Source organism: Camelus bactrianus, chromosome 1 (assembly GCF_048773025.1).
Source record: "Camelus bactrianus isolate YW-2024 breed Bactrian camel chromosome 1, ASM4877302v1, whole genome shotgun sequence".
In the NCBI taxonomy this organism is placed as follows: domain Eukaryota; kingdom Metazoa; phylum Chordata; class Mammalia; order Artiodactyla; family Camelidae; genus Camelus; species Camelus bactrianus.
The window spans coordinates 121039103-121065621 of NC_133539.1; the positions used below are offsets into that span (position 1 = coordinate 121039103).

Below are 26519 nucleotides of genomic sequence, written 5' to 3' on the forward strand. Positions count from 1 at the left end.
AAAGAATGATGATCCCCTAAAATGAACTAATCTATTATGAAAAGTAAGGACTGAAGGCCTGACCAAACCCACTCATTTCCAGAGGACATCCAAGGCCATTTTCTCCAACCACAGGGAAGGCACATCGGGCTAAAAAAGCAGGAGAAAGCCAGAGAGGAATGGGAATTTGCAGAAGAAAAAGAGTTTTAGTAAAAATGGGACATTTCAGGATGTCCTAACAGCCAGAATCAACTCTTAACAGCCCATTCAACCTAAGTGTCGACTCTGACAGCTGGCTGTCCCGCAACGTGAAGGGGGTGAACAGTGACAGGCCCGGTCCACGAGTGCCCTGTATAAAGCAGACACCAGAGTCCACCACTGAGTGCTAGTCTTCTGGGGGGGGGTTGGGGGGTACTCATTAGATTAAAAAGGAAAGAAACCAGAACCACTTAGTGTGCAGAAATCACATTTTGGAAAACGCCTTTTTCTACTTTATTATAAACGCTGACTCGGACTGAGGTCAGTTACACTTCTACAGGAGAAGCCCTCGGAGGTCCATCAACACACACTTCTGCTGTACTTCCCTTCAGCGGCAGGTGCTCGCCAGCACTGCACGTAAGAAAACAAGGGACGAACTACTGAGGGCTGTGTTACTACAAGGCTGTGTGACAGAACAGTCTCCTGAACTTCCCTCACCCTCCAGAGTATCTGTCCCGTTAACATTAACTGCTTGAAAGGAAGGTGGAAATGCAGTACCCCAGTTTAAATCTTTAAAAATTTAAATAAAAAGAGGACTCTCTAAACCTCCCATTAAGGGGCACGGTTGGCACGTGCTTACCTGTATTATGGGCTGAGTGATGTATGGTTCAAGGTAAGGCATCAGCTTGCAGTAGACATCCGCTGTGCTGATCTGGTGAGCGACCACCGTGATGAACCCCACAGCACCGTACCGGATCCACAGGTTGGGATGACACAGAAAGGGGGCTAAACAGGCAAAAAGGTATGGATGAAACCATGTTCATCAACAGTTTCAAACTATCAAGATAAACAAATTTTCACCTTATAACACAACTGATAAAGGGACTACACCAAATTTCACTGTCAGGTTGCCTTTTATACGCAATTATCCTGAGATATACACTGAACCAAGTGAACGTACTGATGTAACTATCATAAGTATCAGCAATCCCATGAGAGGAAAAACAGCTCCCTCTTTTCTCAGGATTTAAATTGTCATATTTTAGTTAGGGCTGAAGATGAGCAGGCATAACCTCATTTACTTATAAGCCTGGGTTAAAAACTGTCAGACAAAGACATCAAAAGCCCCAGCAGTATACAGCAAACCACTACTCCCCCACCTAATACCCCACAGAAGTCCAAAGATGCACCCGCCATCTTCCTCATAAAGAGCAAGGAAACCGGGAAGTTCTTTCTTCTCCAAGCCGTAGCTTGGATTAAGGGAATGATCTCACCTCTTTTACATCCTTTTTAATGCAAAGGTTGGATCATGTCAAATACAATACTTATAAATTCATATACAAGGTGTTATAAATGGGAACTAAAAGACAGAAAACATATGATGCCTGTTGTGTAAGATTAACTCAGAAAATTAAATCTTTCACAGCTTTTATTTTAACTATTTCCTATATTACATTAATTTCAACTAATCAAAAAATTTAGAATAAAATTCAAACATCTAAAGTAACCTGATTTAGAATAAAATTTAAACTTCTAAAACACAAAAAAACTGTATTAGTTCTGAGCATGCAAAAACATCCACATTTAGAGAACATTAATTTTATAAGAAACGGCAAACAGAGAAATAAGAATACTGCCACAATGATGTCAACATCGTGGAGGAGTGAGACACTCCCTTCGACTCTCCCCTTCAATCTACAGCCGGGAAAACATGCACAACACAACAACGGTGCCTCTGCACAACGCACTAGAGCAGGAGAATTCCACACATGTACATCTAGAGGTGGGCAGACTGGAACAGTGAGAGGAGGAGGAACCTAAGGCACACAGCAGGTATTGACTGCAATCCTGTAACCTCTGCCCAATACTGCCACGATGATGTCAACATCGTGGAGGAGTGAGACACTCCCTTCGACTCTCCCCTTCAATCTACAGCCGGGAAAACATGCACAACACAACAATGGTGCCTCTGCACAACGCACTAGAGCAGGAGAATTCCACACATGTACATCTAGAGGTGGGCAGACTGGAACAGTGAGAGGAGGAGGAACCTAAGGCACACAGCAGGTATTGACTGCAATCCTGTAACCTCTGCCCACAGTAGCTGAGCCTAGAGCCCCAGAGAACCTGGCAGCAGCAGGGGAGGTGGCACACACGCTGGCCTCCCCCACAGCACCACCTGCACCCACAGGTAACTGGGTATCAGCAGTGGTGGGGGCTGGGACACCATCCCTCCAGCCACAGAGGCACCAACAGGTCTAGCACCCCACGCCCCTACCCGCAGCAGCAAAGCCCTCACACCCTACAACACCAGTCACAGCAAAGATGCCCACATGGCTCCAACTCCACCCCATCCTCCCCCCATCCTCATGGGGTACTGGAATTGGCAGGAGAGCCCACCAACCTGGGGCCCCAGGCAACGATGCCAGCAACACTGGCAGCAGCAAAGCACCAACACCAGACACACAAGAAGCAAAAGTCAGGTCAACGGGGCAACACCTCTAACAGAGGCAGTAGAGGGTGGAAACTGCAGACTCTCATATATAACCAGACGCAGCTCAGGTAAAAGAAATGTTGAAAAACTTGTGCTATATCGCCACCTACTGGAAAACAAGGAGAAAAACCTCTAACTGCCAACCTGTTGAATCACTAGAATCAAGTAGAGAGCTATTTACTACTCAAAAGGGACTAGCGGAGAAACAATTCATCAGCACCATGAAGAACCACAGTAACATTGTGCCACACAAGAGGAATGACAGTGATACTGACATCAGAGAATCCCAAACAGCTGTCACGAAGAAGCTCTAGGAGCTACAAGAAAACCCAAAGACACTTCAGGAATAAAAAAAATCAATGAACAGAAGTTAACACTTTACCAAAGAAGACTGAAACCCTAAAAATGAAGCAAACAAATTCCAGAGCTGAAGAAATCAATAAACGATTTGAAAAACGCATTAGAAAGCACTGGAGGGTAACCACAAATCAAAAGCATACAACAGAGTCACAAAAACCAAAAAGAAACCAAGACAATAAAAAAGAAAATTATCAAACCAGAAAAAGAAAAAGAAACAAAGCGGAAATACCAAATCAACTGGAAAACTAAGTTCAAAATGGCAATAAACACACATCTATCAATAACTGCCATAAATGTCAATGGACTAAATGCTCCAATCAAAAGGCAGAAATAATAAAACAAGAACCTACAATATGCTGCATACAAGAGACCCATGTTAGGGAGAAGGACACACACAAACTGAAAGTGAGAAGATGGAAAAAGATATTTTATGCAAATGGAAACAAGAAAGTAGGAGTAGCAATACTGATTTCAGACAAAATAGACTTTAAAACAAAGGCCATAAAGAGAGATAAAGGACACTGTATAACGATCAAAGGAGCAATACAAGATGAGGATATTACACTTGTTAACATATATGCACCCAATATGGAAGCACCTAAATACGTAAAGCAAATAATGAAAAAAAAAGGGAGAAATTGATGAGAACACAATCATAGTAGGATACTTTAACACGCCATTAGTATCAATGGATAGGTCTACCAGACAAAAAATCAGTAAGACAATGGAGACACTAAATGATACAACAGAACAGTTAGACTTGGTTGATATTTTTAGGACATTATAACAAAAAAAAAAGAATATACGTTCTTTTCGAGTGCATATGGAATATTCTCTAGGACAGACTATGTACTTGGGCACAAAAGAAGCCTCAAGAAATTTAAGAAGGTAGAAATTACTTCCACCATCTTTTCTGACCACAATGCTGTGAAACTAGAAAGAAACCACAGAAAAACACAGGAGAAAAAAAGCCTGGAGATTAAACATGCTATGAAAAAAACCAATGAGTCAATGACGAAACCAAAAAAATTTAAAAAATACTTTGAGACAAACGACAATGAAAACATAACCACACAAAGTCTATGGGATGTAGCAAAAGCAGTCCTAAGACAGCAATTCCTCAAAAAAGAGGAAGTCTCAAGTAAACAACCTAACATATCACCTAAAATAATTAGAAAAAGAAGAGCAAACAAAACAAAAAGTCAGCAGGAAGGAAACAATAAAGATCAGGGAGAAAATAAATAAAATAGAGCTAAAAAAAAAAAAACCAACAGAAAAAGTCAATCAAACCAAGAGCTGGTTTTTTGAAAGAGTAATAAACAAAACTGACAAACCTCTGGCCAGGCTCACCAAGAAGAGAGAGCACAAATAAACAAAACAAGAAAGGAAAATGGAGAAATTACAATCAATACGACAGAAATACAAAAAAAAAAGAGACAGAGAGAGAATACTACAAACAACTATATGGAAACAAACTGGACAACCTAGAAGAAATGGGCAAGTTTCTGGAAACATACAGTCTGCCAAGACTGAATCAAGAAGAAACAGACCACATAAACAGATCGATCACTAGAAATGAAATAGAATTAGCAATAAAAAATCTCCCTGCAAACAAAAGTCTAGAACCAGATGGCTTCACTGGGGAATTCTAACAAACATACAAAGAAGAACTCATAACGATCCTTCTCAAAACTCACCCAAAGGACCAAAAAAGAGGGAGTACACCCAAATTCATTATATGAAGCCACCATCACCCTAATACCAAAACCAGACAAAGACACTACCAAAAAAGAAAATTACAGGCTAGTATCACTGATGAATATAGATGCAAAAATCCTCAACAAAACATTAGCAAACAGAATCCAACAGGACATAAAAAAGATCATATACCATGATCAAGTTAGGTTCATCCCAGGAACACAAGGATGGTTCAACAGACACAAATCAATTAACATGATACACCACATCCACAAAAGGACAGAAATCACATGATCATATCAATAGATGCAGAAAAATCATCTGATAAAATTCAACACACATTAATGATAAAAACCCTTACCAAAGTAGGCATAGAGGGAACATCTCTTAAGACAATAAAAGCTATTTATGGCAAACACACAGCCAGCACAATACTCAACAGTGAAAAACTAAAAGACCGCCTCCTAAAATCTAGAACAAGACAAGGATGCCCACTCTCACCACTCCTATTCAATACAGTATTGGAAGTCCTAGTCACAGCAATCAGGCAAGAAAAAAGAAAAGGGATCCAAACTGGAAGAGAAGAGGTAAAACTGTCACTATATGCAGATGACATGATACTACATATAGAAAACCCTAAAAGCACCACACAAAACTACTAGAGCTGATAAAAGAATATAGCAAGGTAACAGGAAACAAAGATTAACAGACAAAAATCAATTGCATTCCTTTACACTAACAATAACTTAGAATGAAAAAAAAAGTAAACAATCCCTTTTAAAACTGCATTCAAAAAGATAAAATACTTAGGAATAAATCTGATCAAGGAGGTGAAAGACTTACACGGGAAGAACTACAAAACACTGACTAAGGACATGAAAGATGACTTAAAGAAATGGAAAGATTATCCCATGCTCCTGGATTGGAAGAATTAATATCATTAAAATGGCCATAATGCCCAAAGCAATCTACAGATTCAGTGTGATCCATATCAAATTATCCAGGACATATTTCAGAGAACTAGAAAAATCCTAACATTTATACGCAATCACAAAAGACCCAGAATTGCCAAAGCATTACTGAAGAGAAAGAATGAAGCTGGAGGAATAATCCTCCCAGATTTCAGACAATACTACAGAGCTACAGTAATCAAAACAATATGTTACTGGTACAAAAACAGATATATGGATCAATGGAATAGAAGGAGCCCAGAAATAAACCCACAAACTTTTGGTCAATTAATCTTTGACAAAGGAGGTTAAGAACATACAATGTAGTAAAGACAGTGTCTTTAGCAAATGGTGTAGGGAAAACTGGACCACTGCATGTAAATCAATGAAGTTAGAATACTCCCTCATACCATACACAAAAATCAACCCAAAATGGCTTGAAGACTTAAATGTAAGACAAGACACTATAAACCTCTTAGAAGAAAACATAGGCAAAAAGAAAGAGAAATAAGATATTTTTAAAATGAGGAATTCCACAAGAGCTTTCAGACTCTTTAGGAAGGGCAACATTAGGGTAACAAACATTTAGGAAGGAAAAGAGAGGACGAAGGGAACAGTTTATTTAAAGAAATAAGAGCTGAGAACTTCCCAAGCCTGGAGAAGGAACCAGATGTACAATTCTGTGAAGCTAAGACAGCACCTCATTACCTCAATGCAAGAAGACCTTCTCCAAGACACATTATATTAAAATTGTCAAAAGTCAATGACAAAGAATTTTAAAGGCAGGCAGGCAAAAGGATGGTAACTTACAGAGGACCCCCTACCCCTGCCTTAGGCGACCAGCATATTTCTCAGCAGAAACTCTACAGGCCAGGAGGGAGTGGAATGACATTCTCTAAGCACTGAGATAAAAACTGTCACCCAAAAATGATCTCTACAGCAAAGTTATCGTTCAAATGTGAAGGAGAAATAAAGACTTTCCCAGACAAACAAAAGCTGAAGCAGTTCAGCAGCACTAGACCTGTCTTACAAGAAATGCTGCACGGACTCTGCTACCAGAAACAAGAGGTGAAGGTACACAAACTCTGAGGAAGGTGATAAATAGAATCAGAAAATCACAACTCTTTATGAAAACAGGTTCTTATTACAGCATAAATTTTACTTTACTTGTCATTTTACTAAAATTACATTTTATTACAGCATAAACGTAAAAGGGGGGGAGCAGAAAAAAATAACTGTAGCTATTTCAATTTGGTAACAAACTCACAACATAAAAAAGGAGCATTTGAGACAACAAGAGTACAAACAGGGAAGAGGAAAAGGGCAGAATCCACACAGGTAAATGAGGACGCCATCAGCAGAACAAGGACCATTCTACCTATGAGATGTTTGACACAAACCGCATGGTAACCACAAAAAATAAATCTAGAGCAGAGACAGGAAACATAAAAACAATGAGGAAACAGAAAAACAACATAGAAAACCACCAAACCAAAACGGCAAAGAGAAACACGGGGGAAAAGTAACAACAGAGATGTAGAGCAACCGGAAAACAAAAGAGTAAATAGCAGGACTGGTCCCTCATCTGTCAACAGTCATTAAGTTAAGTTAATCAGTGATTTAGATGGACTGACTTCACCAATCAGAAGACACACTGTGGCTGGATGGGTTAAAAACAAGGCCCAACTGTGTGCTGCCTCCAGGAGTCTCACCTCAGCTGTAAAGACACACACAGGCTCAAAGTGAAAAGACAGAAGATGCTGCCCCAAGTTACAGCCTAAAGAAAGTAGGTGTAGCCACACTCCCACCAGATAAAACAGACTTCAAGCCGAAAAAGGTAACAAAAGACAAAGATGGACAGTATATAATTATAAAGGGGACAATTCATCATGAAGACATAACAGTTAATAAACATATACCTAACATAGGGGCACCAAAATATTCAAAACAATTATTAAGAGACCTAAAGGGAAAAACTGACAGCAACACCATGATAGTAGGGAACTTTAACACCCCACTTACATCGATGGATAGATCACCCAGACAGAAACAAACCCCTGCATGTGGATAATTAATGTGAACAGACAATGGAGAAAGGATAGTTTCTCCAATAGTTGGTGTTGAGAAAACTGGACAACTACATGCAAAAAAAATGAAACTAGACCCTATCTCACACCACACACAAAAATCAACACAAAATGGATTTAACCCTTAAATGTAAGACCTGAAACCGTACAACCACTGAAGAAAACATAAGCAGTACGCTCCCCGACATCAGTCTTAGGTCTTTCCAGGTAAGTCTTTCTAGGTAAGTCTCCTCAGACAAGAGAAACAAAAGCAAAGGTAAACAACTGGAAAGACACTAAACTAAAAAGATTTTGCACAGCAAAAGAAACAATCGACAAAACAAAAAGATGACCTATTGAATGGGAGAAGATATTTGCAAATTATATCCCTAAAAGGTTAATATCCAATATATGCAAAGAAATTATTTCAAAAAACAAACAATCTGATCAAAAAATGAACTGAAGACCAAAATAGACATTTTTCCTAAGATACAGAGATGGCCAACATGCACAAAAAAGGTGCTCAATATCACTAATCAGAAAAATGCAAATCTAAACTACAATGACATATCACCTCATACCTGTTAGAATGGCTGTGATCAAAAGACAAGAAGTAACAAGTGTTGGTGAGGATGTGGAGAAAACGGAACCCTCATACACTGTTGGCGGGAACGTAAATTGCTGCAGCCACTATGGAAAACGGTATGGAACTTCCTCAAAATATTAAGAATAGAACTACCAAAAGATCCAGCTATTTCATTTCTGGGTATTTATCCAAAGAATACAAAAATGTTAATTCAAAAAGACACATGCACCCCTATGTTCATCATGGCATTACTTACAATAGTCAAGATATGGGAACAACCTAGGTGCCCTCCACTGGATGAAAGGATAAAGAGGATGTGGTAGAAATATATAATGGAATATTACTCAGCCATAAAGTAAGATGAAATCTTGCCATTTGCAACACAAATGGACCTTGAGGGTATTATGCTAAGTTAAACATATCAGAGAAAGATACCATATGATTTCACTGATATGTGGAATATAAAGAAACAATAAGTAAATAAATAAACAAATCAAACCAAACAAAAACAAGCACATAAAGAGGAAAGAGTTGCAGACACCAGACGAGGAGGGAGGAGGGAAAAAAAATGGGTGAAGAGGACCAAGTGACTGATGGTGGGGAGAAACCGCATTTCTGGTGGTGAGCATGCTGTAGTGTGCAGGGAACGAGAAACAGACGCTGTGCACATGAAACTTACATGTTATAAACCAATGTTACCTCGATAAAAAATAAATCTGAAAAATAAATGATCAAAAAAAATACTGTTACATGCTAATGTTACTTATATAAACAGGCGAAGAAGAAAAAAATTGTTCAAGATACCCATCTCCAAAGTTCTGCCATTTCCAATTCTTCCAGGTACACATGGAGGAGACTACAGTTATTTCATAAACACCCTGCAGCCTCTGATACAGCCAACAAGGGAGGGCTGGTAGCTTCCCTGACAACAGGACTGGAAAAACACTGACAACCCTCCAAAAAGAAACTGAACTCAAATGGCCTGGCAGGATCAGGGCCCTTTATGTTACCCAGGTTACACAAGCACACACCCACCTTGTGCTCAGGGTGTCCAGAGGGTACCTCCCTGCCCCCTGATTTCATGGCAGTCACATCCCCTACTCTAGCCAACAGAGTGTTAGCAGGTGTAACACAGAGAAGCCTGAAGCCAGGCTTCTGCCATCACCCAGAATGTAACCTGGGCAGCCACTGCCCTGCCAACCTGAGCGCCAGAACAAGACACATAAATCACAGTCACCACAGACACGTAGGAGATACAAAGCCTAAAGCTCACAGATGCATGATGAGAACCTTCTGGAAGCATTTACTGGGATTCTGTGCTTGACTGCTGCACAGCAGTGTTGTATCAGGAAATCACTAACTGATATGAAGGACCTCAAACACTCAAATAAAAAGAAACCAGAATTGAGAGATCTCCTATAGAACATCCAGTATACTTCCAATTATCTGGGGACAAGCGCAGGAAAGGTGTGTTTGCGTGATAGCTAAGTGGGCTGAGTGTAGCTTTCATCAGGATTACCACCACCACCACGAACACAATTCCCCTGAAGAATCAGCCCAAGAGATAACCACGCACCATTTAAAGACAACGGAGGGTGTGCAAAGTTTGTCATCAGCTTTAAGCAGGTAAGTGTTCTAAGCTACTAAAAACTTTCTTCTTTTAAACAGTTCAAGATGCTAACAAATGACTGACTGATTTTTCCCAGCAAGGCTTTCCCCCCTCACTGCAAAGCTGGTACAAATTCAGTTCCAGTTCTAAGGGAGTTTACTATCCAAAAAGTTGGACCACATTGGATTTATTCTACACCTAAAGATAATAATAATTTATTTTGATGCTAAACTCAAGATACAAGAGTACCCCACATGTTCACCCGATGACCAATGACTAGAAACAGCAGGATGCAGAAAAACCTCTGCAAAATTTGAGGAGAGGTGCAAAACTAGCTTTTACCACTTTTGCTTAAAAACTGATAGACATCCATTTCGCAGATAAAGAAAATGCTAATTATAAGCTATATTAAATCTCAAAAAAACTCCCAAATATCCAGGCAACAGAAGGACTGTATTACATGAAATCAGAGTATACAGGCACATATTTATACACAGAGGACATTAATTAGAACGAAGAAGATCAAAGTCAAAAGCAAGAAAAACTCTACCCTTGGGAGGTAATGCCACTTTCATGAGAGAAAAAAGAAAGCACTGATGTGAGAATTCAGAAAATGAGAATGAGCAGGAAAATATTCCAGGCAGCAAGATACACACGTTAAGATGGTACATTTTCTCTTCAGTATTATTAAGAAAACAGATCTTTCTACAACCGCCTTAACTACAAATGACCAGAAATTCAAAAACCACTCTAACATCTTTTGTCTTATTATAATATTAGTAATTTTTGTTTCCCAAGCTGTCACCTCTCTAAAAAGCTGGGGGGAAAAAGAGACGACACCCTCAAGATTCAACACTCTGTAACTTAACACAAAAAATCAAAAGCATTTCAGTGTAATGGAGATTTTCATCATGATTATGTTGCCAATACTCAGAACTTTTCTATCGAGTTTGTAATTATTTTTAACATAATCATCAAAAAAGTCAAACCAAACTAGAGATATAAATTAAAAAAAAGGTTACAGCTATTGGAGTGCAAAATAAGAAACCTACATACACTCAAATTTCCATAAATATTTTTCTTTTAAAAAGCTACATTCATGCCTTAAAAACTTCCACAAATTTTATACCTCTACTATCTAAACATGTAATTTCTCAACAATCAAAATAAATTATAACTCCTCTGTCTTTCTTCTCTGAGGAGTGCTTCAAGAAAAACCTACCAACCAAGTCTAACTAATTTGATCTTTCTACTAATTTTCCTTGGCAAAACATTTAGCAGCAATAAAGTATTTTATCTAAAAAGGCAATTTTCTAAGATTTCATGTCCTCTCAGTCAAAGCCAATCTGCAATCTTATACTGGTTACTTTCTTCAGATGAAGCTTCTGATATTCTTAACTTTACAACGTGCCACGTTTACTTGTTTGCTCTTATCTGAATTTTAAGTTTATGGACATAGATAAGTGTCATAAAGATCAGGGAATTCATTCCTTTCATTGGTTAACAAAATTACCAACAGTAGTAACTTCAATACCATGAATTCTTAACTGGTAATCAGCACAGTGACGGAAGTGAGAGACATTCCTCCACACCCAGTTTCAACCCAACCAACAGTCAAGTGTCTGAAAACATAAGTTGACTCGTCATAGCAGTTAAATACTTTATCCACATTGCGTTTAAAAAACAAAAACATTTTTCAAGAATTTTTCAAGAATCACCATTTTTCAAGAATCACCAAGACATGACTACAGATTAAAACAAAGATCTATTTCCCAAACAGGGCTTGAGGGCCAGTGCCCTTGTCTGCCTGTGTCACTCTCATGGATAAAGCACACGTGCACAGGCACGCACACGGGTGAGTGCACGCGCACATGCACACACACACACACACCAGGGACAGCACAGTTGAAAATCTGACTCTTGATGGCCTAGAAATTTTACAATGCCCTAGCAGCTATTATTTCCCTTACCACTTTCCAAGTTTTCCCATCCTAATTTTGAGAACCAGAAACTTACCAATATCACTGGCAAATTCATAGACATGGGGTTTCTGAAGCAGCCCTAACTGGCACATACAGGTAAGGGCATTCAGAGCTTTCACAATAACAAACTCCTCGGCGTCACTGAGCCCTTGCTGCAGCAGGGGTTTGAGGATCGAGGAGCTCTGCCAGCCAACGTAGGCAGCAACACCTGGAACAGAGGAGCACCATTAGGTGATTATTCCATACCTCCAAGTGCAAATGCTGTTAAGTCAAACAATAAAGTTAATCAAATGCCAGATATATTGAGTGACAATCCAGGAGGGTACACTGCACTTCCTACCCAGAACAGTAAAGGAAAAAGACCCACACCAAACCGAATCATCAAGAAATTCTGGAACACCAAGGGGGAAAAAATCCTGTGAACTGAAAGAAAAATACAGATCCCCCCAAAAAGGAAGGAGAATCAGACTGGCATGAAATGAACCTCAGCAACAATGGAGGCCAGAGAACAACAGGGAAGCCCTTCATAGTTATGGAAGAAAGTTTTTATCACAACTGTCAATAAAATAAGAAAACAAAAGTAAGTCATTTTGAGACACGCAAGGACTATACAGGTTTACCTCCTAAACAAAGATTTCCAAAAAAATTTCTTAAGGACGTACTTTAGCAAAATAAAGAAAATGTAGAATGCACAAAATGGCAGATACAACCAGGAATTCAAGGGGAAGAAAAGGATACAGCTAGTAAAGACCCAGAGATCAATCAGCCCAAATAAGAACTAAAAGCCAATAAACGTCAATATGTTACCAAGAAGAAAAATGGAACAGATTAAAAGAATAGACAAAACTGGTAAGAAAGAAGCTAGATTATCATAGGTAAGTTGAAGAAGATATAATACTTTTCTCTCTAAAAGGAAAACAAAGAAAGCTGCAACTCTAGGACAAATAAATTGTTCAAGAAAGTCATGGTATAAAAATGAAATTAAAACATGCTATGTATTTAGTAATTTGCAGAGGATAGAAAGAATTCATTGGCCATGTTGCTATAAACATTCTCATCAAGTGAAAAAGGAGTCATGGCATTAGAACTAGGGTGAAGCAAATATACAGTGCACTACTTGGCTCTAAAGTCAATAAAATGCACCCATTCGTAGTCATGTAAATTGTTCTGAATTTTCAGAATCAGTCTATACGAAGCACAAAAGACTTTACTACGATTACAGAACAAAATGTAAGTATTATCAACTATGAAAATGCAAATGTAAGTGGAACTGTCAACTAACAATTAGTTGAATTATCAACCAACAAAAGTAGAGAAAGAGAAAAGAGAGAAGAGAGAGAGAAAGAGAGAGAGAGGCATTAAATTCCTTAGAGTCTGAATCCGAAGTAGATCAGTAAGAAACAGGTTTAATTATTTAAAGTTACAGAAACACAAACTAAAAACTGAAGCACTGTGAATATAGTGATCTACAACTCAAAACAGGGAAGGGAAGGAAAGGCAGATGATATGAGTGAGTTAAATCTTCATCTGGCACAGAAAAAAGTCAAGGGATAAAGTATAAAACTTATCTGATAATCCTAAAAATAGTCATATGAAAATACTGTTTAGAGATATGGCAAAAATCACCTGAAGATACCAAACCAAAATCAAAAACCAGAGTAGGTACCTCTGGAAAGTGCAACTATTGTCTTTCATACATTACTTCATAAATTTTGAATGTGCAAAAGCGTATTTCCCCTTATCTGAAAAATAATTTTAGAATTTTTTGTAATAAAAAGAAAAATGCTATTTAAAATTCCAGTGGATTATATTTAGAAACTTTATAAACTGAAATGTATAATGAGCTAAAATAGTTCAAAATATTTTGCAAAAGAAGACTGACATCTCGGAAGCTTATCCTACCGGATACTAAAGTTGCTTATAAATATCCAATAATTAAAATACAATATAGCTATAAAAATACAGTACTGCATATAGAAATGAAAAATCAATGGAATAGGATACCAAGAAAACTGACTCTAAAAGACATGCATGCAACAGATGATAATAGAGGCTTCATAAATCAATGGAAAAAATAAATGAAATGTTTAGTAATTTAATACTGGGAAAACTGATTATATTTCCAAGAAAAATTTATATTTCACCTCATACCACAGCCTAAAATAAAGATCAATTACACAGTTCCTATTTTTATGTAAAAACAAACAAACAAACAAAAATGACATGTACCCAGAATATTATAAACCTAATTCTGGAATGGGAAAAAAATTTAAGCACAAAATTAAAAGAAAAAAAATCACAAAGGAAAAGATCAAATAAATTGACAACACTAAAATTATTTTAAAAGACATACAAATAATAATCAAGTTATTTGAGAGAAGCAGTTGCCATAAAAATAATAAAAAGCTATTGTTTTTCATGTTATATATAAAAGGCTTTAAAAAATCAACAAGAAAAGCTTAACACGATCAAAAAAGGGGCCAAAATAATACATTAAAAAATCAGAGTAGGAAACATGAATGAGTAATCAACAAGAGAAAGTTTTTCACCTTCACTGATAAGCAAATAAATATATATGAAAACAAGTTATCACTTTAACCTACCACCAGGCAAAGACTAACTGAAGCCTAGTCCACACCAGAAGGCTGTGTGGTGCTGTCAAACAGTGCTGATCAGAGTAGACAACGACATGATCTTTCTGAAAACCTTATCAAATGTGTCAATTTTTAAAAAATATGCATATTCTTTAACTCAGTAGTTAACATTTCAGACTTCTAGCCTGAGAAAATAATCAGAAGCAAATACTTATGTAAATGATTATCTGTATAATATATGATAGACAAAAAGTAATTAAAATATTCAAAAGGAGGAGGGGATAGCTCAGTGGTAGAGTGCCTGCCTAGCATGCACAAGGTCCTGGGTTCAATCCCCAGTATCTCCACTTAAAAAAATAAGTAAATAAATAAACCTAGTTACCTCCTCCCAAATAAACAAATAAATATTCAAAAGAAGACCTGAATAATTTTAGTAAAACTACATAATAGAATACTTCTATCCATTAAACTATGGTTTCAAAGGATTTTTAATGACATGAGAAAATGCTTACAATATACGTATGTTACTAGAAAAAGGTTTAAAAGTAATAAGACTAAGAAGTAATATATTCCATACATAGAACTTACATGCCAGGCACTATCATCTGTTAATTCATTTTACCTTCACAATAACCAGTGAGTTAGGTATTATTATTATTCCGATTTCACAGACAGCTAAGGCATAGAGAAGATTAAATGATTTCCTCTAGAACCAAGCCAGCAGGTGACAGACCCAGAACCTGAACCCACCAGTCTGGAGCCAAGAGTGCCTGCTCTTAACCAGTGCCCGCAAGGCCCCCAGCACAGACGGCAGATGGGAGGACGGGACAGGAAGAGCAGGAAGGGGGGACCCACGGGAAGAAAACCCGAACATTAGCAGAGGCTGTACCCAGGCTGGAGGCCTGGAGGGGATTTGTCTCCTTCCTGGTTTCCAAATTTTCCAAATTTTCTACAGCAAGTATGTATTACTTTTATAAACAGACAAAAAAATCAATGAAAATTATTTTAAAATGAAAAAAGAAGGCCATGTTTCAAAATACATATGAACTGACCAATAGATGGAGGAAGTTCCAAGAGCCACCTTTGCAAAAGAAATAAAAATCAGATTATTGAAACAAGAGCCCAAGAAAGACAGAAAGATGTGAGAAACAAAGCATACTGTATTTAGGAACCAAGTTAGATGGAGTCTGGGATGGAAGGCTGAGATGAATCAATAAACTGATGCAAAAATAAAAAGCAAACCAAAGATGTCTGAAAAGAGGAGGTACAGTAATCTCCAGTTATAACAAAGCGAGAACAGCAGAAATTTCAAAGCTTCTCAGAAGTAGAAAAGTACTCTTTTCTCCAAAACATTATGTGATAGTATTTGCAGAACTAGGAACACTGTTGCCATAAGTTTCTTTTCTTTTTTTATTTTTATAAGAAAGCATCCAACAGCAAACCTTTCAGCAGTTAACTTCCCAGATTATTGGGAACCAAAAGTTAAACCCTACAGCCTTCTGCTACTACACAAGAAAGTCTGGATACCCGTGAAGCTTCCTAATGTGTAGCACAGTTTTTTGAGTTACAGACAAGCTATACAATCATGTACAAAATGACATAGGAGGGTTCCTGGGTAACTGTAATAATACAGCTTTAGCACAGAGTATTTCATAAATGACTCAACCTAAATTTGAAAAAGTCAGTACAATCAGGTGGAAAGGAATCAGTTATTACTCCAAAGAGAAAAAGATTAAATCCTATGTCAAACATGACTATTCAAAATAAAGTCCATTTCTTTCTGTGAATCTAAATGTAACAGGACTTATGCAGATAAAATACAAGATCTCTCTCTTCTTTAGATAAATCTGAAAATGAGGAACAGCACCATTTTTAAAAAAGTGGGGGAAAAGCTGATTAATTTTTAAGATTTTCAGTTTATACAAAGTAAAGTCTGTAAGCTTTACTTCTTTCTAATTAGACTGATTTTCAATCATAGTTATACTTTATTTTCTGATTGTAAAAGTGGTATGTTTACTATAAAATTTGACAAATATGGAAAATATTAAAGAAACAATCACTAGCTCCAGAGATAATCACTCTTCACATCTTAGTATATTTAACCTTTTTAATAAATATATGATTTGTTACTGTTACCTTTACACACTGAGTAAACTTACAACCCACTTCAGTTACTTCAATAATATTTCAAGGTACTCTCCCAGGTCATTAAATACTCTTTTAAAACATACTTTTTAATGACCACATGGTACCCGCTTCATACGGACGCATGTTTTATTAACCAGCCCCTTGATCAGCTAAGATACTTCCATCATCCAAAAGCAGCACGAAGATAGACAGAAATACCAGGAACTCATTTCATTAATGAAATCTGGTAGTACTGTCACCTTTCAGATTGCCTGGAAGTATCTGTTTGAGAAGATAATTCATAATCTTAAAGAGAAATTTAAAAACAAACAAAAAACATACCAACTATACTATCAAAAAAGGCTCCACGCAGATGCCAATCATTTTTATCATTCAGGAAAGTGATCATGTGGGAGAGTAAAACGTCATTGGCTTTCTGACGTCCAAAAAAGACACACAGCCGTGTTATCCCATTTTCCATTAAGGTCTGTTTCACAATGTTCTCAGGGTCACTTAGCAAAGTGACAACTTTCTGCTGGACCATTTCATGTAAGGCTTGGAGCTCTGAAAAAGAAAAAAAAAAAAGGATTAATTTTCTTTTGTCCATACATATAGACCCAGTCTTTCTTACTCCTTGGAGGAAACAGAATGATTACAGAAGACACATGGGAAGTCTACAATCACTAAGTTTTTCCACTACTCAAAGCTCTGAAGGACAGTCAGGAAATTGAAATACAGACTGAAAAACATTCTAGTAAGCAGATGCCACAAGCGTAGTTACTCTCTCCCTGGTTAAGAGCTCTATTTACGAAGTTCAAAGAAAAACTATGGGGAAGCACCAAGAGGGAGATGATACTGCCCCAGTAAGAGCAACTTAGACCAGGACTTGAAAACACTGGACTGGATCAGGATATAATCTGATGGTATAGGGCAGTCCTTTTAGAACGCGCTTTTAAAGGCTGGTTAATTACATTTTAGAAAGCCAGGAAACACACTGCAAGTCCTGTCAAGGCTGTCCATGACCTGGCCACTGCCTTCTTCTCTGACCTTACTGCCTACCCACTCCCCCCTTTCCCTTTGTTTATGGACTAAGTTGTCTGTCTTTCCCTTACTAAAGCATAAGCTCAAGAGCAGGGACCTCCTCTGTCCTGTTTACCACTGTATCTCTAGTGCTTACAGCAGGACATAATTGCTTGATGCGAAGCTTGTCTTTAATAATTATCTGTTGACTAACTGAGGGCAGACACCACGCCTGGTGCAGCCACTGCCAAGGGAAAAGGTGGTCTGATAGGAAAAACTCTACCTTCACATTAAGAAAAACTTCATATTAATGCCCCAAAAGTTTTAATGCCCAACTTCACTATTTAAAAAGGTCTAATTAGTTACAGAAAGTAAGACAGCACCATTTTCTAAGTAATTCCATGAAAAAAAGCAAGGATTTCCTTTCTGATACATCCTTCTCTAAGTCTAAAATTATTCCACTGTCTTCAACTCAAGATAATATCTACTGTTATAAAATGATCCATTAGAACAAGTTACCAGACACCACAGTTGTCTATAGCATAAAAATCTGAAAACTAGATTTCTCTAGTTTTTCTGAAGTAGAAACATCTTAGAATAGATCTAGGTATATTATTTTACTTCTAAATCTCTTACACAATAAACATTAACTAAAAGCCTGTTGAAAGCTGTGTGGACGTAAAGTCACTTGAGGCCGGGACTGTGACCTCAGAGTTTACCACCATATCTGCTCCTTTACAGTAAAAGGTGTGAGTTTTGATTTAAAAAAATCATAGACAGTATGAAATAAAACAGTTGATGATGGAGGATACTCAGAATATACTCACATAAAGAGAAAGGGTTCAATTCTTTAGTATGATGTTTCCAATTTTTTTTTCTTTTATAAGAATTAGATAATTTGGCTAGTTTTGCTGTTGATACAAATCAATCCTGGCTGAAAAACTGAGCTTAGAATCTGTGGCAACAAGTTGATCGTTCCCTGGCTAGACAGCAGTGTATGAGAACAGAGCACAGTCAGACAACAGAATCCCTCCCACTGTGTGTCTGGTACTCTGTCACTGCACATCAAAACTATAAATGACAGCGTGCTACAAGTTCACATTAGCCATTCACTCCAAACAACAGGAAATCTGGAAGAGAAAATAGTATTACCTGTGTCATAATTTCCATTGGGATGTGTAACTTCATCTATTTCTTCACTATTTGGGTCATTTTCCATATTGAGATTTTTTAACTGAACCAATTCCAGGAATCTCAAAGCTGTTTCTGCCAGCAGAGCTATGTTTTCTATAAAAGGGAGAAATTTTGTAATAATTATAATCATAAATTTGGGTAATGCTTATAACTTTTCTTTCCTAAGTATTTATACACAATCACCAAAAACTAAAGAAAAGTGGGACTCATCCGTTTAGCACTTAACCTAATCAGACTTCTAGTGACTAATCTCATAATCCACAACTATCCCCAAACTACCAGTTTTAAGAATAAAACATAAGCTTCTTTTAAAAATATAGAAAAGTACAAGGTAACTATAGTTAACATTGCTGTATGGTACGCATCAGAGTTGTTAGAGTAAATCCTAAGAGGTCTCACCACAAGGGAAAACATTTTTTTTCTTTTTTCTTTGTTTTTTCATTATATCTATACGAAATGACAGATGCTAACTACTTACCTTGATAATCCCTTCACGGTATACGTAAGTCAAACCTTATTCTCTACATCTTAAAATTACACAGTGATGTGTGTCAATTATACCTCAATAACACTGGAAAAAATACAAAAATAACACAAAGCATAGCACTCAAATCTACTGAGGCAAAAAACGCCTAATCTTTTCAACAGTAGAGACCTAACCTTTAAACAGTACCTAACAGGTGAGAAACAGGCAAGCAGGCTAGCAGAGAAACAGTTTCACATTAAAATAACAGATCGAGCTGGGTTTTGGAATCACACAGGCCCTGGCTCAAGTCCTAACCATGACACTCACGAGCTGGCTGCCTAGCCCACCCGTGTCTCGGTTTCCTCCCACAAACCACCTCAGAGAGCCACTACCAAAGTGAATCAGCCATTTCTAGACGGCTCTACAAGGGACACTGAAGTTCTGAATGAACAAAAGTGAGACCGCTTGCCACAGTCCCGCGGGGGTCTGGCTTTCCTCCTTCCTCTCTGATCATCTGTCGAGACTACCTCATACTCCTCGCCGCTGTGAAAATACCGACTTGGCGATTTTTGCCGTCACACTTGCTGTGAATTACATCTGCTCTTTGCTTACACTTTCCTCTTCCTCCCATTTTCATTTATTCCTGCAACTCCATCCTCCTACTGCCGTGCTTCTTAACGTAGGACTACACCAGCCAGAGACGGCCCTCCTCCTCCTCAGCAGTGAAGGGCACTGAATGTAAACCACCTTATTTCACTGACTCTAAGACTCACTTTTTCTCAACTCTGAAACTCACAGTGTGCATCTCACAGTAGCTGAGATTTCTGAGTCTATCAAATGCAGTGATTCCTTTCACCTTGGAGCCCTGAGCCCAGCCCTGCCAGGTTCAACACTGTTCTGAATAGGGCAAAAATTTACCTCTCAGTAGGCAAGATACTGATACTCTGTAATGCCTGCTCACCCTACAGACAGGAGAATTCTGGACCATGCTGACAGTTCTAGGTGAACAGCCCACTGTAATGAACACATCTTTATTAGGAAAAGTCTCCTACGTTCCTGGGCACCTCTCAAGTCTGAGTAATCTACGCTTATTTCCACATTTAAGTATATAAACCACAACACACTTGTCACTTCATGCAAGATACAAGTCTATGCCAGCATCTTTGAGTTAAAAATACTATAAAAGAAATTTTTAATTGATTTTAAACTTTTATAATTACTGACATGTGTGGTTTAATTACATTTAACCATACAAGTTCAAACAGACTTCTGACTCTACTTAAAAAGGCAGCTTTAAGCAACAAGGTCCTACTGTACAAGGAACTATATTCACTACCTTGTTATAAACTATAAAGGAAAGGAATATGAAAAAGAACATATACATGTATAGCTGAATCACTATGCTGTACACTAGACACTAACACAACATTGTAAGTCAACTATACTTTAATTTCAAAAAGATTGCATTATATTGGAATAAAAAAAAGTTTTTTTTAAAACAGCAGCTTTATTATGCACTCAACCATGATAAAGGGACACTGCAAGGTCCCAGCACTGACCCTGGGTTACCAGGGACTCTTTATCAAGATCCAGCAGACCAAATAAAAGCAGGGTTGCTTCAAAATCAAGGTCTAGACCAGCAGCTCCAAGAACTGAGAAAAATTATCCCAGATACACTTTGGTTGTGTTATTTAGCCTCTTCCATTCCCAATTTCCTCACCTGTAAAACAAAGGTACTATAATATCTGCTGCTCAAGGTTGTTGCAAGTGTCAATTGTAAGAGACACAGATTTTAAAACTTAAAATCTAAAACCTACTTCAGAATCTACATAAGTTTTGTAGCTAACCCTTGCAACCCTGAGCAGTAGATGCCTTACACCCAGCAGATCTTTCAATAAACAGCAGCTATAATTTTTATGCTGTGACTATTGGTAATTGAATGTAAATGTGTTAACAGCGCACCTATGTATCAGAGCCTTACCTGCTTAACACAACTGAGAAAAGACTAAGATGCACTGGGCCAAAAGCAGGTCATAACAGTCTAAAGAATACAGTTTATTTTTAAGAATTATGACTTTTCTTTTTACTTAATTTTATCCAGTTCAATTACAGCTGACCCTTGAACAGCACTGGGATCTTTTTCAATAGTAAATACCACAGTATCACACAATCCATGGCTGGTTGAATCCAGAGACGTGGAACCACGAATACAGAGGGTCAACTATGAATTATGTGGGGATTTTCGAATGCTTGGAGGGTCAGCGCCCCAACCCTGGCACTGTTCAAGGGTCAGCTGTGTCTCTATTTGCCAAATGAACTATAAATACACTTTGTTACAACTGATAAACCTGGATATGTCTTGAAAGAAACTCTGAATTTTCTAAGCTTGAAATTTACACCTATACAATTATGGAAACCATAAATAAATAAGCAGATGGATAAATACATGTACTTAAAAAAAAAAAAAACACCACCAATCACTCTGTGCATGTGCCTAGCCATAAAGGCAGAGTTCAAAGACCATTTTTCACGTTCCACTAAAATAATGACAAGCAAATCATAAAATAATGAACTAAGCATCTTTCAAAAAAGTGACAATTTCATCACCACACATATGTTGTGTACTACTTACAAAGACGTCAAAACAGAATGCCTGATTTCCATCAGATTACATTTTAGAAATAAACTGAGGAATTATGCAAATGTTTCAGTGATATTTTCCATGCAGAAACTAGCATTTGGAATTAATTTGGGGAGCTAAACACATGAATCTGTCATCACCTGGTTTTATGAGAATTACAAATAAAACAGGTAGGTGTGTTTATAACACACCCACCACATCACAAAGAAGCCACACATCCTAAGCATTATAGTAACTGAAAGGACCTTAAAATTCAGTCACTTAGAGGCTAAATTCTTTCGACAGCAAATTACCCAACAAAATTAACCTCTTTCAACAGCAATAGACTGTTATAGCCTAATAGTCAAATGATTCTATTTGTTCAGAGAAACTCTATAAACTCTGTAAAGGCCTCAAGACACTAGATCAGAAGTACGTACTTGTAAACATTAGTCTTACTCCAAATTAAATATAAAATTCCCAGTAAAATCAAAAGATTCTGTATTATATACTTTCTACTTAGTAATTCTGATCACAAAAAAAACTTGCTTTTCAATACAAAGCTTGAGTCCCAAGAGCAGGTTAGCTGTAAATAGTATTGAAATGTACACAGACATTTTCAGTACCAAAGTTCACTCTCGGAATTTTCAAAGTTATCAGGGAAACAAGAAGTATTATGGTCACTACCATCAGTGATCCTAGTGGTTACCTCCTGGACACCAAGCTCTTACCAGCATAGGCTAGTCTGACGATAGTTGCGTCATCCTGGGCCAAGTGGGCTATGCCTGGCAGGATGTATTCTGGGTAGATGTTGATATCGTTGCGAGGAACCTCTTTGACAAGAGCGAGAACCTTGGTTAACGTCCGCAAGGCTTCGGCCCTCACTCGAGGAACAGAGTCATTGCTGAAATGCAAAAGATATGGAGTGATACGATCCAAAAGAATTTCTACGCTTAATCTCGGGGCCAAGCAGAGAATGAGTTCCAGAGCAGCGAGTTTGGAATCACAGTGCTTAAGGGTCTGCAGGCAGGACGTTATAACGGACACCAAGATGACCAGCCCGTTTTCCTTAGGCTCTCCTTCAGCCTTTTCTGGCAAATCGTGTCCACAGAGGTTGTGAATAATGTTGCCCAAATCCTTCCTTATGACCAGAATACGTTCGTCTGCAGACAGAAATGTTTCCTTGGCAAACTGAGCCATGTAGGGCTGAAGGAAAGTGTAGAATATTTCAGGAAAGGCATTGCCACGCTGCTGCTTTAGGTAATCTTCTGCCTCTAAACGTTTCTCTGGTTCACGGTGAATCATCTGAGTTACCTACACCAAGGAGGGAAACAGTAAAAACTTGATTTGAGAACAGGAAATTAAACCAGATGAAAGCTACAAGGGCAACTTACACATGACTTAAAGGATTTCTGAGGCAATTCTGAACCTTTTCGATCTTCTCCTTTCAAGCTATGTCCAGACCCTGACTGCAGAGTGACAGGTGACTCTGCTATTGTCCTAGAAGGCAGCAGGAAGCCACATACTTGTGTACTCAGATGGCCCAGACACGAAGAAGAGAATAAAGCCTTAAAATCAGTCAAATTCACTCCTGTCACAGTTAAGAAAAAGTGGGCCCAAATTCATACAGTTCCTTAGCCAGCACACCATGACAAGTGAGTGCCACACCCGGACAGCCAGGTGTGCCAACTCCTAATCCATGTCCCCTTCACTGAGCCTGAGCTAAAAGGGCATCCTCAGAAGCATCTTACTTTTTAACATTTGCCACTGGTAAGAGGAATCAAAATGCACGTTTCCCTACCTTACTAAAGAATATTCTAAATATAACATACCCTTCCCATGACTCAGCGTCCTCCTCAGAAGCATCAGTTACTATACTGTCTGACTTTAAAAAGGTTCCCCTTAACAGTGATGTGGGGATATGGGACCTCCCACACACCTCTGCACATCTGTTCTGCTTTACTAACTTGTGATTCTAAGTTTCCCCTTCCAGGCTGCCCTTGGGGTCAAGGGACGTACACAGAGCTGGCTGCCTCTGCAGGAAACGCCCTTCACTGCTGTATTACATTCAAGTTGGTGCCTCCTGTCTCCTCGTTTTAGATACACATCCTCTTCATGTCTCACTAGCAAGCTCCACCCTGGACAACCTCTCTAACCCCCAGGCATCTCCTGACCTCCCTCCAAATCTGTCCAAAGCAGACCTAACGATTATAATGGGAAGGGGTGTGTGTGGGTGTAGGGGTGTGTGTGTGTGTGTGTGTGTGTGTAAAATTAAGTCAAATGAGCTCTATGCCTAAGAAGGGGGAAAAATTGTACATTTCTGCCCAATAAAGTAAAAACAACAGGCTGTCTATATCAGCCTATGGGGCTTTATTGCTTTGTCCCAAATTCAGAATATTCCAGAGAGCTGACTAATGCAAAAGTGAGAACATAATTCTATTAAAAACTTGATGGCATATATTTGTAGCATAGTTACCAATTCTCTGATACTGCGATCTTCAATTTTATTTAGCACTTGTTCAGGGAAAAACTGTCCATTTCTATAAGCCAAAAGTTGAGAGAGATCAAACAGTGGCACGCCTTCTGTAAAAAGCTCAGCTATCACGCAACCTGGAAAACAGCAGATATAATTCCATTAAAAATGACACGCAAGATATCATTAATACAAATGAAGAACTGAGAATTCATAAAACTCAAAATGCAAAACTCAAAGTAAACTGAATTAAAATGTTTAATGCAACACACAACTACAATCAGGCAAGATGGGAAAAATGTCTGCTGCCTAATCACCAACCTCTGAAAGCACAGAGTCAAAAAAGGCCTATTCAATTTTTCTCCTCCTTAAAAAAACTTAAATAAAATTACCTCCTAGTTCTATAATTTAAAATGAATATATTCCATATTATGTTGTATATACACATACATATTTAGAGATACAAAAATTAAAACCCATAAGAAATATAGTGATTTCTTTTAAGTATGGATTTATAGACATTAAGTCCATAAGAACTACTGAGCAGTCATATCTGCCAACTTGTTTATTCACCATTAAACAGTAAGTTACTAGGTGGGTGCATTACACACTAGACTCTAGCAGAGCATAAACAGATAAAATCCCTGCCTCATGAAGCTTACATTCTAGAAAGAGATAAATAAAGGACACTGGTGAACAAACACGACTGTAAAATGAGAAGAGCTAAGAAGTGTGGCTTTAAGTTCAGGGAGGGAAGGAGACAACCTTCCTTTTGCACTGACACAATCTCCAAGCAAGGAAAAAATAAAGTACCTACATTCCCCAAGGGCAGAGCATTTCACTGAATCACAAATGACAAAACTCTAACAAGTTGCAAAGGGCTCCGTGAACAACCTGAGCTCATGGCCTCTGCATCTGCTGGTCCCTCTGCCTGGAGTGCTGTCCCCCCCCCACCAAGTATCCTCACAGCGGACACCCCACCTCCTTTCATCTTTAATCAAATGGCAGCTCAGCAATAAGGCATTTCTCAACAGCCCAGGTTAAAATTACAAGCCCCACCACCCAACCCTTGCTGCCTAGCACACTCCCCCGCTTTCCTGGCCGTTTTTCCCCACAGCACCAAATGCATAGGATATATTGTATGCATTTATTTCTTTATTGTCCATACACCACTAGAATGCAAACTCCATAAAGAAGAGATTTTTGTCCATTTTGTTCACTGAAGAATCTCCAGTAACTCAGTTCCTGACACATAAACATTCAATAAATTTCTTAAATTAATTTCTACCCATACAGTGCCAAGTTTTAGAATAAAAACTAAAAACGGCTATTAAGAACACCATAAGCAAGTAAAAATAGAAGAACTGAACAATACCATAAACCAGATCTAACAGACATCAAAGGACCTCTTCACTCAACAACGGAACACAAAGTTCTCCTCAAGCACACGTAGAAACTCTCCAGGTGAAACCATACGCTAGGCCGTAAAACAAGCTTCCATGAGTTTAAAAGGACTAAAAATCATACAAATTATGTCCTTCAAATCACAGTGGAATGAAACAAATCAGTAACAGAAGAAAATGTGAAAAACTTGCAAATATGTAGAAGTTAAAAACACTCATAAACAACCAATGATCAAAGGGAAATTAGAAAAGACTTTGAGATAAATGAAAATAAAAGCAACACACAAAAATGTGTGGGATGCAACTAAAGCAGTATTTAGAGGAAATGTTTAACTATGAACACATTCTTTCTTTTTTAATATAAAAAACAAGAGCTCAAAACAGTAACTGAGAAATAAGAAAAGTAAACTAAAACCAAAGCAAAAAGAAGGAAGGGAATGACAGAGATTGGGTGAAAATTTTATGATAGAGAATAAAACAACACAACAGAGAACATCAACAAAACCAAAAGTTGTTTCTTTGAAAAGCTCAACAAAACTCACAAACTTTTACTAAGAGATGACTCAGACTACTAAAACAGGTATGAAAAAAGGAACATCACTATCAACTTCACAGAAATGAAAAGAATTATACAGGAATATAGTAAACAATTGTATGCCAAAAAATTAAATGAACTAAATGAAATGGGCAAATTCCTAGA

The 26519-nt window shown here is 37.9% G+C and overlaps 1 protein-coding gene across 1 annotated transcript in view; it reads right to left on the reverse strand.

The window, feature by feature from the left end:
• PIK3R4 (phosphoinositide-3-kinase regulatory subunit 4) overlaps nt 1-26519 on the reverse strand; it is a 70601-nt gene that overhangs the window by 36805 nt on the left and 7277 nt on the right. Inside the window, exons 3-8 of the mRNA XM_045521378.2 lie at nt 24420-24553; nt 22675-23257; nt 18816-18950; nt 16986-17207; nt 11957-12130; nt 818-963 (exon numbers count right to left, since the gene is read on the reverse strand). Of these exons, the coding sequence (XP_045377334.2) occupies nt 818-963; nt 11957-12130; nt 16986-17207; nt 18816-18950; nt 22675-23257; nt 24420-24553 (1394 nt within the window). The remainder of the gene's footprint in view (nt 1-817; nt 964-11956; nt 12131-16985; nt 17208-18815; nt 18951-22674; nt 23258-24419; nt 24554-26519) is intronic.